The sequence below is a fragment of the Pseudorasbora parva genome, chromosome 17, assembly GCF_024679245.1.
Source record: "Pseudorasbora parva isolate DD20220531a chromosome 17, ASM2467924v1, whole genome shotgun sequence".
NCBI classification, from domain to species: Eukaryota; Metazoa; Chordata; class Actinopteri; order Cypriniformes; family Gobionidae; genus Pseudorasbora; species Pseudorasbora parva.
Genome location: NC_090188.1, coordinates 38,995,556 through 39,012,196, shown reverse-complemented (window position 1 = coordinate 39,012,196; position 16,641 = coordinate 38,995,556). Strand labels below are relative to the sequence as shown.

General features: G+C 37.6%; 1 protein-coding gene across 1 annotated transcript in view; it reads right to left on the bottom strand.

Annotated features, from left to right (window-relative positions):
* Positions 1-6,274: 6,274 nt before the first annotated feature.
* Positions 6,275-16,641, bottom strand: part of fam83b (family with sequence similarity 83 member B) — a 55,872-nt gene continuing 45,505 nt past the window's right edge. The window contains exons 4-5 of the mRNA XM_067421367.1: positions 10,440-10,564; positions 6,275-9,197 (exon numbers count right to left, since the gene is read on the bottom strand). Of these exons, the coding sequence (XP_067277468.1) occupies positions 7,154-9,197; positions 10,440-10,564 (2,169 nt within the window). The 3' untranslated portion in view covers positions 6,275-7,153. The remainder of the gene's footprint in view (positions 9,198-10,439; positions 10,565-16,641) is intronic.

Below are 16,641 nucleotides of genomic sequence, written 5' to 3'. Positions count from 1 at the left end.
AGAGATTTCATCCCAATGAAAAGTTTGGGCTACTCAAAAGCTTCCATAAAATGCCACAACAAGAGCTGCTTCACCATTGTCAAAGCCTCAGTGATGCCCTTACCCATGTCAACCAGCCTGATATTGATGGCAATGAACTTGCAATGGAAATACAGAACTTTCCACAACTTCCATCAGACAACATAACAAACATGGAACTTCTCACATTTCTACATGACAAGAAGCATAAAGTGGGTTGCCCTTAGAATCTCAGCCAGTCTCCTGGTAACTGTAGCTTCAGCTGAGAGCTTTTCTAAGCTCAAACTTATTAAAACCTACTTGAGAACCACAATGATGCAAGAATGCCTCAGTGGACTTGGCATTATCAGCATCAACCATGTGGTTTTTAAATCAGTTGTCATATGATGATGTCATAGATGACTTTGCTGGCAAAAAAGGCCTGGAGAGTAAAGGTGTGTTCGACATCGGCTGCGGCTGGATGCATGCGATCGGCGAGAGTAGCCGAGTGCAGTCGGGGAGGAGCTGCAAATGGAGATGTGAAGTCGGACACTTTCTGCTTCCCGTGGTGATGCTTGCACTGCGTTTGCGAACTTTATCACAGCTTAAAGCTACACTGTGTGATATTTTCCCCCATCTAGTGGTGTAAAGGTATATGATCATCAGTGAATAATAGTTTCTGCTCCTCTCAATTTCGATTTCGTTTCAACTCCTACGGTGGCCGATTTAGTCATGGCTTCCAGTTCGACCTCTTCGGTGAGTGTTGCTTCAACTCAAGTGATAAGGTAATTTTTAAAAAATAATTATAATTTGCAGTTATTTAATTTATCCAAATGATCTATGATCAAATTAATCTATGTAAAATGAATACTAGTTTTACGTTTTCGTTATTTTTAACCAGTTCATTGCTAACATCAGCTATCAGGTTCCCAGACGAATGCAAGCTAATCTTAGTAAAGTAACTTATCAGTGCTATCGTTATTCTGTATATTGTACAACACCACTAGCGTAAGGCAAACAAATTATAATGCAATTAAAATATTAATCTCATGTTATCCGTCATAGAACACGGATTTATGTTATAAGGTAAACAATACTTTTTCATCATTGACGTGAGGAAAACTATCCTAGACGTCGTTCTAGTGTTATGCACAGCACACCATGATATAATTAGCCAAGCAACAATAAAACTTCCAATATACACAAATAGGCTGAATTAATATTACCTGTCGAGAAGAAAGCAGGCAACGTCGGCGTTCTTTTTAAAATCGTTGCTCCTCATGAGCTCTTTCCATCTTGGAAAGGCCACTCCAATATTTACTTTTGTCTTGTTGATTTGCCCATTGCGTTGCCGTCTCAATTCTCTTTTCCGCTTCCTTGGCGACTCTGATACATATCCCGCAATGTTACTAGGTCCCCGACCCGGGTCGAATTCGGTAATCAATTCCATGGTTGCTTTCACACAGAAGGCGATCTGGCAATGTTCCGGAAATATTGCGGGTCCGACGTGCAGTGTGAAAGGGGCTTAAGAGTGATCCTCCATCATCATATAGCAGCCTCAAGCAATCCCCCTCACATTCGACACAGTGCCATCGAGTGTAAAAACGTGAATTTACGGGTATGTCCCTCTTTGGCAAATGTACTTTGAAGATGGAGGAGCAACATGGCGACCGCCATCCGAACCCTCAACACGAATGTATTTACAATGGTATATTATAAAATTACGAGAATGCATTATTACTTGAAAGAAGTAAATATACATTAATGAGCACATATATTTTTGAAAGAACTAAGTGATTTTAGCTAAGAATAAACTAAAAAAGTTACACAGTGTAGCTTTAAGTTAAATGAATGCAATATTTCTCAAATACACAGATGTTTCAAATGATATTTTCATCCAATACTTTATGTACTGTTTAATAAAGCGTCTATTTGGACAAGATTAAAGTTCAACATATAAACATACACTATCAATGAAGTGTTGTCAACGGTTTTTATCAGTTTTAGTTTGATAAACATGACAATATAACTTCGCGACTACATGAAAAGAGGTTTTACTGTTATAAATAAATGATTTGTGAGCATTAGCATAACATAAGGTTTTAGAATAAACAGGAAACGCATGTGATCGCTGTCATGCGGTGAATCGACCAATAATGGATCAGCTGTGTCGTCATCAGAGCTCTTGCATCCACCTGCAGTCCCCCTTGAAAATCTGCAGCGGCTGCATCAGCCGGCTACTCTCGAATTGCTCGCGCGGTACTTTGTTGACATATGTCACAGTCACGTGAAGTCGGCGCTGTCTCAAGTCGGACAAAATTTCTAACCGGCATGCAGTGCTTCAAGTCAGCCACCGATCGGTCTGCGCATCGCTGGGTGAAGTCGAACAAGCCTTAAACCTGTGAGAAGCCTGAAGAAGTGATGTTGTAGTTTGCTCTTTTTGTCAATGTTGTTTTATGAATTACCACTAGAGAGCACTTTAAATGGATAGTAAAATAAAAGCACTAAAGATTTAGACACTGTTCCCTATGGTCAAAAAACACAGAATACTTGCCCAAAGACCGTAGGTCCTGGGGGAAGTCCCTGCGGTGGAAACGCAGCTAATAGATGTGTTTGACATCGGCTACAACTAGATCGACAAGAGTAGCAGCTTACCATAATTTTTTTTTTTTTTTAAACGGACACCGCCGTAACGGAGATTCAATCACAACTGCATTAACAGTCTGACAGTCATAAACAGGACTCAGGCCACAGCCTGTATGGAAAAATAAATTGTTAACTTAATGTTTGAAACTGGAGGTTATTAACTTAATCGATATGAAGTGCCACTCTGGAATCATCACAGCTTTCAGTTTGTCTACCGCATCAGATGTCTACGCTGTCCTCTCCAGCAGCTGGAATTTGTTTACGGATGCCATAGCAACTCTCAACACCCACCAGGACTTATATGGTTTTATTTGCAGTAAACTGTATTAATCATCTCAGATTTTTTTTTTATTCTAATGTCAGACGCAGTTTAAGTAGTTGATTGTTTGCTAGGTTTAGGGACAGTGTCATTATGCCAAAATTATCTTCATAAATTCTTATGAAATAAAAAGTTTATCCCTCCGAAAAATGTACTTTCCTCTCTTGTCAACATGCTTGGTGGATATGAGCGCGGCGCGTGCTCTTCAGTTGTGAAAGCGTGCTGTGTCCGTCATATAAGGACGCACACTTAAAAGTAATCCGGTCAGGTTGTTTACATGGTGAAATGTTTCGTTTGATCGAGGTTTGAGGTTGAGGTTTATCCCACCCATCTCAAAACGATTACAATTTCATTCAGTTTGGGCATTTTGATTACGATTGAGGTGTTTATATGGAGCATTTTCATTCAGATTGGACTTTTAAACCGATTGCAGTGCTCCATGTAAACGCACCCGACTGTAAAAAATTGCGCTACATGGCACTTTAAAAACCGGATAGTTTATTTATAGTTCGATTACGGATATTTTACGTCATGTTTGAATGCATATTCGAATATCGAATAAAAAGTGACAGCCCTAATGTGGAGTTTGGCTCTGATTGGCTGTTTTACTGTGCGGCTCATTTCAGTGGCAGACACAAATCTATACTGTCAATCATGGAGAGTTTATGCATCCAACCTTATGTTTGATCATGTTTCTGACGAAGATAAAGATTTTGAGGAAGAACCAATTGAACCAAAATGGACGCTTTTGAGTGGTAAGTTTAGGCTTTATTCTCAGTAAGACCTGCAAAACGTAAAGACAGTACTATAACTTCAGCCTACATGTGAACTAGCATATAACATTAACTCATATTGTCAGCAGTCACAACTTTGTTTTTAGCATTTTAAAAACATTTTAATCACTGTAATGCATCACAGTTTGATTTTTATAATGATAGCTTCTGACAAGCCTGACAAGCCAGACCCATATCAAGATTTTTGGTCTGGAAACTTACCATTGACAGCTAAATCTGAGGGGTGGATAAACGGTTGTCTTTCAAACTCCCTCTGCACACAATTGGATAGAGCTACAACCAACCAGAGCAACGAAGGTGAAACAGCTCGTTGACAGATTAAACTTTCACCATATCCGGTCGGCAAAACTCCGAACACATCTTTCCTTTTTAAGAATGACTTCAGTGCCGTTCTTTGTTCTTTTCTCAGAGAAAAGCTGAACTCCAAGTGTTCCAGAGTCACGGTCAAAGCTGATTCGAAAGACCGCCATTCGCTAGCTTCTGTGTTTACTAGTTGCACGCAAGTGCAACTCGGCCGTTATATTAAGCCCCGCCCATCGACTCTATACCCGATGGGATTGGCCTGACCAGAGTTTGGTTTTTACAGCTCAGAATGTATTGAGAGTTGCTAGACGATTCTCACAGTAGATTAGATTTGCTGCCGCTAGGGTGTGTCTAGATTTATAGGCTAAGCTTCTTCACTTTGAGTCAAAAACTCTAAACAGTGAACTAGGTAACATTAGCCCACAAATATTTTGTTTGTACAGTAGTTTATTAATATATATATATATATACAAATTGACGATGCCTTGTCAAATTATTACCGTTTTAACTTTCAAGTGATGGAGAAGGGGACGTTAGATAGAAGGGAGTGAGTGATCTGTAAGAAACTAAACTAACAGTTAGCTCCTGGGTAATGTTTTGTTGATGAACTCTAGGCTAAATTATAATTCTGTGTATGTTAGTTAGTTTCCTATTGTTACTGTACTAGCATCTTGTGTTGGATCTAGACATAGTTCAGGCATAATTACTCCTCTATGGATCAAGTCCAGACCGAACTGCCCAAGCTCAAATGTTGTGGGCGGGGCAGAGCTCGGCTGGCATCCAGGCTAGGTAGCCATGCTAAAGCATTATACTTTATTGTTGCACCAGACTCGATTCGACTTGAGATCAGTCAATCATCATCTTAAAACAGACTGAATTATCAGAATCTACAGAATAGATGCACTTGTCTCATTAAATATGTTTTACCTCTAAGAAATTAAAAGTAAATGTGGTCTAACTTTTTATATCTGGTGCCTTTTACTACTAACATTTAAAGCGATTTAGCATATGGCTTTGTATCAATAGAAACCAGGGAGCATCGAGTATCGTCATCGAGATTTATGTATTTTATTTCTGGAAACGCAAATATCGTCATTTTGTGTCCTTTTTTGTAAAAAAAAAGGATTTTTTTGGGCAGAGGCTAAAGACTGCAGTCAGTAGAGCGAGCTATTTCCACATGTTTTAACCGGTGCGTGGGGGATGGGATCACACTCACAACACTTGATTCGGGCAGCCACGGGAGCAGTGCGGAGAAAAGTGAGTGTTTCAGCTTTTTAAATTAATTCCTATGAAAGTTAAGCTTCTAAAGGCATTAACTGAAAATGCTGTGAATGTATGCCACGGATGTGCTTACCTCAGCTTTCATGATGAATGTAATCTGACTCCTGCTGTGTTTGTGCCGTGACACTCACTCGGCGGCTCAGTCACATTATATTGAACAGACACATTCAGTTTTTAATTGTAGTGTCTGTTCTCTTACTGAACAGATTTTTTGACAATGAGCCAGGGGTGGCGTTTCAAAACCAGACTCAATTCGACTTGAGATCAATCAATCAAAAGTCACAGCCAATCAGAAGAGCGTGTGGGTAGGCTCTCTCTGCGAGTGCACTGACTGCATTCACAACAAAATTGATAAGCTGACCTACAAAAATAACACACTGAGTGACTAAAATAATTTTATTATCATAGAATACAGTTGTTTTTTCAACTTGGGTTGACAGTTTGAACAGTTATTTCCTTTCATTTATTTTCAGGATCTGAGGTGAATTGTCCATTATTGTTTTCAGTAAGGCAATATCTATAAAGGTCACTATATAGGAAAATAATTTTTCACACGTGTCGCATTTGGTTAGGTCAAAGAGAAGGCTTAAAATGCTGTCTCAGTATTTGCAATGATTTTTTTGGCGGAAATCATCTCAGTGGATTGTCACATGACCAGCTGACGCTCCATAACCAGAGACTTTTGTATTTGTGTGATGCTGAATCCTCACCAATTGGTTGTCTGTATAAAGTCCAGCACTACTGACCACATTGAATAAGGATGTCATTTATTAATCAATGTACCTGTTTGCTGACCAATTAAAATGTATCTTCTTGTAGTAAAATTGCAGTATTTCATACCATGTCATGTCATGGCATCTTTCTTCTCACATCATAAAACAGTTTCAAGTCAAATCGGTTTCATAACCATTCATTTATTTGGTAAGTACCCTGTTAGGTTACAAGCAACAGTAATTGCATTTTATTTTTTAATTGACCTGATATTGTAAGATGATGGCATTTTGACATTTGTTTGTCCCAATATACTTTACATGTGCACTTTGTGAAATTAGAGCCATTATTAACATATTTCAAACCTGTTTCAGTTCGATCATAACACAACCTAAACAAACAAAATCATGACCTATATATAGTGCAAAGCAAGTGCAGTATATGCCAGTATTGTTAGTCACCCTTAAAGATATGTAAGCACCAATAACCCACAAACCAGCATTTATTGTTTCTTGCATTTGTTCCAGCATTGTCAATTTAACAACGACAAGAGCTTTTGTACAGGCTGGAGTGCAATTTAAGGTTGTATGAATGGTTTACTAAAGCTTTTAATCAGACTAAATTAGAGCTTTCGTTTCACAATTGCATTAATTCAAATGACAGATTATAGAGCCAATCTGCCCATATCCCCACTCGAGACATCCATTTACAAATAGTATTAGTAAAAAATATTACTATAAAGTAACAGTGTAATAGCCTTTGGAGCATTTTCCACCAGTTACATTGCAAACCTTCAACACTGGCATTAGCAATAATGCATTCAAGTAAACATCAACGTTCTACTTTTTAAAAGCTGAAGTGTGTAATTTTTTGGATCTGAAAAAATCGTTAAATATGCAGAGCCAGTTTAAACAAACCATTTGAGCATGAGAATCCCGACCAGTCTGATATCACAAGCTTGGCTCGATCAAGTTTGAGGCAGGACTATCTGTTAGTGGATGGTAGTGGTTGAGAAAGCAATTATTTGTGCAATTTTTGCAAATCTATTTGGTCAGTCTAGTGGGGCAGAAACGGCACATCTCAGCTCACATCACTAGTTGTTTCAATACTTATTCTTGTGTATTAAATTTCCGACCCTTTGAATGAAACGGCCAAATCTGTTGTCTTGTCCCTGTGTCTGCTGGTTTGTATAAGTATTATGGTTATTCATTGGTTGTCTTCTTAAAAAGACAGTATTCCTTGTTTTATCACTTGAATGGCTCTGTGCAGACACATAGGCAGGCTGGCCTGCTGTGGGACTCCTGTTTTCAAATGAGCAAAGCGGCTCAAATCTGCTATACAACCGGTTTACTGGTACTTGTTGCTTTGTCAACAGATCTGATCTTGTTAGTGTTGAGTCTGTCTTCTCTTTCTGTGCAATAACCAAGGACTGTTCCTGTGTGGTGGACTTCTCTGCACTAGCAGGTGCGTGAGCAGGATGAAGCTCTTCAGTGCTAAAGCGAGGTGCAGATGTCTCTCCCGTCAGGCCGGGAGAAGGACTCTCAGCTCCAGGGATCTTCCCATTAGCTTGCCTCAGTCGGCTGCTCTCAACAGACTTGGTGGAATTTGCAGTGCTGCCATGGTTTTTCTTGTCTCGCGAGGTGTCATCATAATCCGAGAGAATCGTATCCGTGCTGCTTTTAAGACTTTGTGCATTCTTTCCTCTCGGAGAGCTGTCCCCCTTCTGTGGGATGTTCAGAAGGGATTTTATTTTCTTGGTGCTCCTCTTAAAGAAGCGTTGTGACGATACGCTGTTTGGTTTCGACGGTGGACTCTCCTCTTGGTCCAGAAGCGATGCTGATACAGTTCTCGAAGGAGGCTCTTGCCATGTGTTTCCTGAGGTAGTTGTGGTCTCATCTGCCTTTTTGAAATCATAATGTGAGACGGACCTCTGGTCCTCTTTGAAATTTGGCTCGTACGCTCCATTTCTGAGATTCTCGTTTGCAGGTGCATTGCAGTTTCTCTGTCTTCTAGGTAGAGATGCGTACATGTGAGTGGAAGGCCCGTTCATGTCATCATTATATGTATTGTACCTGGGATCTGCCACGCTGTGCCTCTTGTATCGATCCTCTTGCAGGTAGTCATGCTCATTGTTTGCAAATCTACTTTTGGCACGGTTTAGACTTGCATATAGCGTATCCCTTGCGGAGCTATATGCCGTGTTACTCCCTGAGTTTTCTAAAATCTGTATACTGCGCCTCTTTAGCATGAAGTCATCATGCGGTGCTGTCTGATTCCACTGTGTTGAAGAATACACCGGAGCATTTGGCTGAATTCGTGGATCATGGTTGGAGGACGCTGAGTTATTGGAGTAGCTGTTCATCTCTGGTTGTTCCGGTATGGTGGGCGTGAAAACAACCGATGATCTGATTCGAGAGTGTTGCAGAGGAGCCAATTTATTCTCCTCATATTGGTCTAGATAATCGTAGTTCTCTCCATAAGGTGCATCATTGTGGTTGTTGAGATAAGACTCTAACCTCCATGTCCGAAGGAAAGACTTGGAGGTACTTGCTAAACTTGGCATGTTTTGCCTCATGTTCAGAACTTGTTTGTCATGACCATGGTACGATTGGCGCGCATTTGAGCCTCTGAACATTGGGTTGGTGACGTAACTTTCATACTGGTTGTCCACTTTGTTAGGGAAACCACCGTAACGGCTGTTCTCTGCTGCCAGGTTCCAATTACTAGAGCCATACTTGGACAATTTGGACAGGTATACAGGCTCCTGGCGTTCACCTGCGTAGCTGTGTCTTTTGTAAAACTCTGTGTCTTGAAGGAATCGAGCATGTGGTGTAACAAGCGGCCTTTCTTCAACCTCTCTCAATGCCGCAATTCCTGATCTCCTCTCACAGGTTTGCCGGTAAACAGCATCAAGTGTGTGCCTTAAATGATCTTTCCTTTCAAAGGGTTTGCTGGAGTGAATCGAATATCCATCCATTTTGCCATTGGGCATCAACTCACACTGGCTCATGCTGGCAGTCTGAAACGGAGCTGGGATTGTCGATCTAGCGTACAATGTCCGGAATTCCTCGTCGTACGTCTCCACTAAATGGCCTGTTATAACCTGAATCATGCTGAGGTTGATCTTCTCGTAGGACCACATGAAGCTGCCAAACGAGAAAGGAAGATAAATATGGCTATTAAATTCATTCTCAGTATGCAAATACTTTGGAATGCAGTTTATCTTGGGCAGGGTATAAATAATTGTAAATAAAAATGCACTTTGAAAGCCAACAATTTATTTTTATTTTTTTTGCCAGCAAGTGACATGCGCTGAATTAAGCGTAAAAGAGTTAAAAAGCTAAATCCTATTTGGATTTACCAAAAAAAAAATGGTCCAAATGTATTTGGTAATTTTAAAAGCATGCAACAAATTTAAAAAGCGACATGCACAATTTCAGAGAACAAAAATTATGATCTCAACAATTAGGTTCCCTTTTGAAGTGGAACTATAACAACACTTCCATCTACGCACGTCATTCTGATTGGCAGAATGCATGGATGTAGCGTAGTGACAGAAAGGTACGTCAACAGCTTCTTTGACACACAGAACCTGTATGTTACTTGTGTGTCTGCCTTTAATCCTGTGTGTGTGTGTCTGTGATATAAGTCAGGAGTTTAAGGACAACTCCAGTGAAAAATGAACCTAGGGGTAATTAACAGATGGTTACCGAGTAGATCGTTCTCTGCGATGTGCTAAGTGAGCTGGTCGATAGAAATTAAGTTTGTGAAATCTAATGACATGGAAATGCATGAATTATATATGTTTAGTAAAATATATGGTTGACTAACTATAAGGGTGCTTTCTTCCGGAAACAACAAGAATCTAATCCAGAATCCAAGTCTCAGTTCATCACTTAGCAAAGCGAAATTGTTAATTTCAAATACTTATGTCACTGACAACAGATTGTGTTGAATATAATATTTCCCTTTGGAGTGGACTTTGCGCTCTGTAACATTGAATATCTTTTTTTTTATGCTCAGCTAGCAACATTTCACACCAACTAAAGTTGATAAAGTGGAAAAGCATAATAGGACCCCTTTAATGTGATGAACCACGACTGTGGTTATACTTCAATGACATCTGTGTGAACCTAGAAAACTAGAAAAGCAACGTTTGATCTGAAAACATTTCTATATCGATATGCAATTTGTTTTGATTTTCTTTTTTTAAATGTAATGCAATAAAATCTAAATTTTGTCTGCTATTTAACATATAAGTATTTGTTTGTTTTAGCTTAATTAATAAATTAATTAATAAATTAATAAATTAATAAATTAATAAATTAATTAATTAATTAATAAATTAATTAATTAATTAATTAATAAAATATATAATGCCACCTCACCTGTATGATCCAAAAAACACTTTCTGGCAGTCAATAAGAAGAAATTTCTGCTCCATTCCTCCATGGAACTTTACTCCAGATCTGCAACAGTATTCCTGGCCTTTTACTATACGTATCCTCATGTTCTGCATTCAAGAAATAAAAAGTTTAGATACATTTTAGCAAGAAAATAAGCAAATGTAAATGTCCTTAAATCTGAAATAACATCTTTTTTTTTCATCTTAAATTGATTAATATGATTCATTGTTTCATTGGGGGGGAAATGGTAACACTTTATTTAAAGCCTTTATGTGTAATGCATTATAAAAGTATTTTAATGCATTAATTATGCCTTATAATGCACCTTATAATGCATCATATGGTATCATTAATAAATGCATTCTCAGTTATAATATATTATGAAACACTTAAAGCACAACGCAAATCAATTTCAGATGTAACAAGGAATCTGTGAATATAATAATGTATTTTATACAACAGTTCTTTCTGGTTCTGGAATCTGATCGGCTGAGAGCCTTTTCCAGCTGTGTGATATTCCCCCAATATCAGCACTCAAATCGCTTTACCTTTTGTATCTTACGAAAAACTGTCATGCTGGTAAAGCAAATCCACCATATATTTTTACCAAATACTACTGCTGTAGTTGTAAGAGATTTTTAGGGGAGAATGCAATTATATAGACTTATTTATATGTGATTCATATAGCGCCTGTTTTACATTTTGATTAGATGCTTCTTTCTATCAGCGGAGAACAGCTTCATCTCGGACATGCCTTCGGGATTTACCTCTGGCTCTTATAGATAGTGGTCAAAGGGTTACTTCAGCGATTAGCATATGGCTTTGTATCAGTAGAAACCCTGGAGTATATTTAAATGATTGTGCTTTATGCATTTTATGCATTTATGCATTTTATTTCTGGAAAAATTCCTCCTATGATGCAAATTGACGATATTTGCATCATAGGAGGAATGTTTGTCCAGAGGCTAAAGACTACAGCCAGCAGAGGGAGCCATTTCCGCATGTTTTGAACCCACGCATGGGGGATGGAGATCACACTCAGAGCTCAGCTCGCAGCTACAGGCACTCATTTAAACGGAGCTATGGTGAGCAATGTAAGTCTTTTAACTTCTCAAATTAATTTCTAAAAGTCAAGCTTGCAAAGGCATGAACTGAAACGCGGCAGACTGAACTCGCGTTGTGAATGTATGCTGTAGTGTAGTCGCGATTACTTCAGCTCTCATCACGAGAGCTCCTTTATCTGACTCCTGCAGTTAGTGCTCAGTGCTGTGATACTCACGCGGTGACTCACTCATTATATTGAACAGACACGTTAAGTTTTTAATTGTAAGTGTCTTCTCCAACTCAGTCACAGTAATCAAGTAGCAGGCTTTGGGAGTGGCCTCACAGGGCAGCGAAGCATTCTGGGAATTGTAGTCTTTCATCCCCATGAGACAAAAATACATTTTCTGTCTTTTCTCAGTCTAAAAGGCACCAAATTCAAAAATAATTTCACATTTCTACTACATTGATGACGCAGTTTAAATACAGGTTCATCTTCCCAGCGCTGAAGTACCCCTTTAAACATGAGGTGATATTAATTTGGGGTGTAAATAGGCAATGTTTGGTCAAATTAATATATTACTAATTTCAGAGAAAACTGATTTTGGCAAAGGCAAAGTTAAGTTTCATAACTTTATATTTAGGCTATATTTAACTTGAATACTGTACTAATGAGCTGCTTTTTTTGCTCTTCAATAAATATAATTTTATATAAATAATATGCCATATTGGTATTGAGAAAGGGTCCGTCAGTGATTGCAATAATCGACTTCAGTGGCAGTTGCATTATTACACAACTTGATGGCAGTTTAATTTATATTAAAAATGATTTATTTCTACATTTCTTTGTTTGTATGCTAATGTGTTTTACCTCAGACATACCAATCAAGCTCAGTGTTTTGAGCTTTGAGGCCACAGTGACACCTTTAGTTGTGACCAAAACTATATATTAGGTTTATATATTATGTTTTAAGCCATTTAATATTTTCATAACTGTATGTATATTGTGTATTATTATAATAATTATCAATTATAATTAATTATCCTGGACATGGTCATAAAACATCAATGGGTTGGGATTTCTAAAATGTCTTCGCACACATGAACAGAAACCAAATGTGGTATGAGCTCGATTGCCATGTCTGAGGTAAAACACGAGAAAACTATGAGAGCTGTGGCTGTGTTTAAGGACTTGGCAATTCATCTGGACTAAAAGACTGTTGGACTCTGGCATATTGTTATATTCAGTTATTAAGTCTGACGTCACAAGTTTTCTTGTCTCATACCGCAAGAAAAAAAAAAAGTGGTGTAATAACAATTATCTCCATACCAAAATTCCAGATGGCCAGACAGTAATTCATCTTTTATAAATTGTTAAAATGTTAATGTCTGTGATGCTGTGGGCACAGAGACTGTTGTGTATACTGTAAGTATTTAACTCTTTCCCCGCCAAACACAGAATTTTCCGTTATTTGTGAGAAAACGATTCCAGGCCAAAAACATAATTTTCCAGGTTTCCATGTTTTCACTGTTTGACGCTAGGGGTGCGCTATTACGCATCTCCTGAATGAGTACTGAATCTCCTGATCAAAACACATGCGAGTAAGACGCAGTAAAACAAGTGATCGTATGTAATCATTTGCATATGAAAAATAATGTGATCATCATCATTAAACATCATAATGAATCAAAACTGCCTAAAGTTAGTGAATGACATGTGGACCCAGGATGAGCTGCAGGACTGTGCAAGCATTAGGGGTGTTGATGGACTCAATCTACTCCATCTTGATCCTCTCTCTGAATCTGATCTGGAATCAGTCTTTCACAAAAAAAATGTTTCTCAGCTTTTTGTTCAAAATGTTGCTTTTTTATGAAACTTACCCATATTCAAGTGTTGATAAAAAAGGAATGCAAGAAGCTAGAATAAAACGTTGTTTTTTGTTTGTTTTTGTTTTTTAAGAAGAGGGTTAGAGATTTATATCCATAAAACATTCTATGGGCTATTACATTTTGGTGAAAATGGTCAAAAATCCTGGCGATGGCTGGCGATATTTGTTTTTAAACACACTGGCGGGGAAAGAGTTAAAATGTTTAACTTTTTAAAATGTTTGATGTTTAATATGAATAAATAGCACTCACGGCGGTCGATGGCATTCTCAAGTGAAACGAGTTGAGGCTTGGCCCCAGAAACGGCGTTCCTAACAAGCAGATAGTTATGTCAATGATAACAATAATCTTTTTTTCTTTCAGGCATTTAATAATAATAATAATTTTTAAAAAACTCATTTGTGCCTCCTTGCTTCTTTTCCTGATATCAGGGAAGGGTGCAAGGAAAGAAAACGAGGATCGAGGAGTCGAAGGAAAATGTATTTGTATATTGGAATATTCTTGATCAGTCATGGGTCTCCTCAAAGTGCTATCAGCCTAAACATGTTCTTCCACATACTTCATCTCATAATCTTGTGTTTGCATACTCATCTGCAAGAGCTCTGTGTTCAATCGCTTCTAAAGTGTTCAGTATGAAGTCATTGATTTCTAGATCCTGATTCAGGAGCTTGAAGATGCACTTATTGCCGCAAGCAGATATTTTATGTCATCTAATCCAGATAACAAAATCATCACCAAACAAACCATTCTCTTCTACATCATCTGCAAATAAAAGCAGTGTGTTTTTAACTAGATCAATTCCTCCCACCATATTCATTTCCAATCAATTTCCCCTTGCCACTAACCAGACCTAGACAGACAAATGTAAGCAATCTGAAAGGATTATCCAATCAGCGCCAAGCACCGCCCACTGCCAGGTGATTGACATTTGTAAAATGTCCTCTATTATTATGAAAAAAATCGTAGAAAATCATGCTTTGGAAATGCATTTTTCGTCAAATAGGCGTAATTCGTAAATGCAGCACATTTAATAATGAAAAATTAGATTTTTAAAAACAATAGTGCATGTGGAAGAGGTAATTGTGAAATATATTGAACAATAAATGTTGTGTTTTCATGTAATTTTACTATATATATATATATATATATATATATATATATATATATATATATATATATATATATATATATATATATATATATATATATATATAATTAGTTATTTCAGAATCAAGTGGTACATTTAATTGATGTTTTATTGAATTCATTTTTGAATTCATTATTTTATTTATATATAAGTATTAAATGTCTAAATAAATATTTGTGAAAATATATAAATGTAGAAATATATACATAAAAAATAAATGTAGAAATAAATCATTGCAAAAAATAAATACATTAAAAAATATATATAAAAATTAATACATTTTAAATTAAATATGTGTAAATTAAATAAATTGTAGAAATGAATAAATGTGATAATAAGAAATGTAGAAATAAAGAAATGTAGACACATAAATACAACCATGCATAAAAAAAATGTGGAAAAAATACAATTATACATATATTTTTTAGTTTTTGAATATTGTACATTTTTATGTACATTATGCACAATAATGTACATTTTTATTTGTATTTATTTAATTAATTTTTAATCTTTTGTATATTTATTTATGTATTTGATCATGTATTATGTCAGCTTTGGAGTTCCATACAGACAGCAAAACCGTACAGTGTGTACCCGGCTTTACACGTAGTCTGCTTCAGCACAAACTAAACCAAAGGCAAACAAACCTCATTACTGCACTGCAAACAGAGATAATAACAGTGAGTCTGTCTGCTGAAGTCAAGGGTTAGTTCTTATCAATGCTGCTAAAACGACAAGGCTGTTAAAGTTTACACGTCCCATCTGTTTGACTGCTTCTGTACACACAAACAACACTGACGACAATGGGCATCTGTAAAATGAACGTTTCTTGGGTGTACAGTGAGGTGAAATGCCTTCTGCTCGAGTGAGAGAAATGTACAAAATGTACAAGTTAAATCAGGCAAAGAAATCAGGATCTGCTTCAGTAGCTGTTGTGCTGTTGAGCGAAAATTAAAAGATTTTCATACAATGTCAGCTTGGTGAGGTGTGGTGAGAAAAATCATTATTGCTGCTTGTTTTTCATATAATAATAGTTAATACCCTGTGTGGAGAACTGGGAGGGACGGCATTTCCAGCTCATAGCCTCTTCATCAGTGAATACTTCCAGCATTATCACATACTTTACAAGCATGCGCATGTGAACCAAGAGTCGAGTGATTTGCTTAGAAAAATTGCACGTTTAGAAAATGTTTCATAATTTCATTTTTGATGCTTACAAAAGCTTTCATTCCCTTTAGCGCATTGAACAAAGAACTAAAAGAGAGGGAGGGAGCAGAGCTCTGTAGAAATGACGAGCAACAGTCTGACAGGTTTGCAGATAGATCTTGACGTTTTGTTTTTCTGGTTATGTGTTCTGCCAGTCAAATATTCAAACTGACATCAGCCTCAGCTATCAGCCAGAAGAATATAATGCAGATAAATTAAGAAATCTGCTCACACGCTGGAATCAAATATAAAGTATATATATAAACTATGGTCAACAGGTTCTCAGTCCCGCAACTCATCACACTCGTCACTTCTTAAAGGGATCCCCTGGTGTTGAGACTTGTATGGCTTAATATGACATAAATGATGTCTCTTACTGAATTATGTAGTAGAAAACCCATGAAAGATCTACGTTATTTTAAAAAATCGATTTTATATTTGGACCATGGGCGGCGCCATTTTGTTTGTGTTCTAGGTTGATGACGTAGATTGGTTGAACTCCTCAATCAGCTGGCGTTACCCGTAGCTATTTTTACCACAACGCAACTCGAAAATTGTTTCAGAGTTAAACAAAACCAATGAATTGCTTTGTAATTGTACTTAAAACACACTCAAACATACATGTGCAAACAAACTCACCTACACAAGTCACAAACAGATCGGCGGCCGGGTACACACACCTGACAGACTGCGCGGTCTCAATCGAGATGTTGGGCTGCTCAGTCTCCACGACAGGGGCTGAATCCGAAATCGACCCCCTATACCTTGAAATAGGGCATTATTTGAAGGGACGGCCATTTGTAGTGTTGTCCGACACCATAGGGACATGTTCGAGTGCAGTCATTCAGTCTCACGTTCTCCGCAATAACGAGTGTACAGCCGATTTACACACAACAGCTGTCC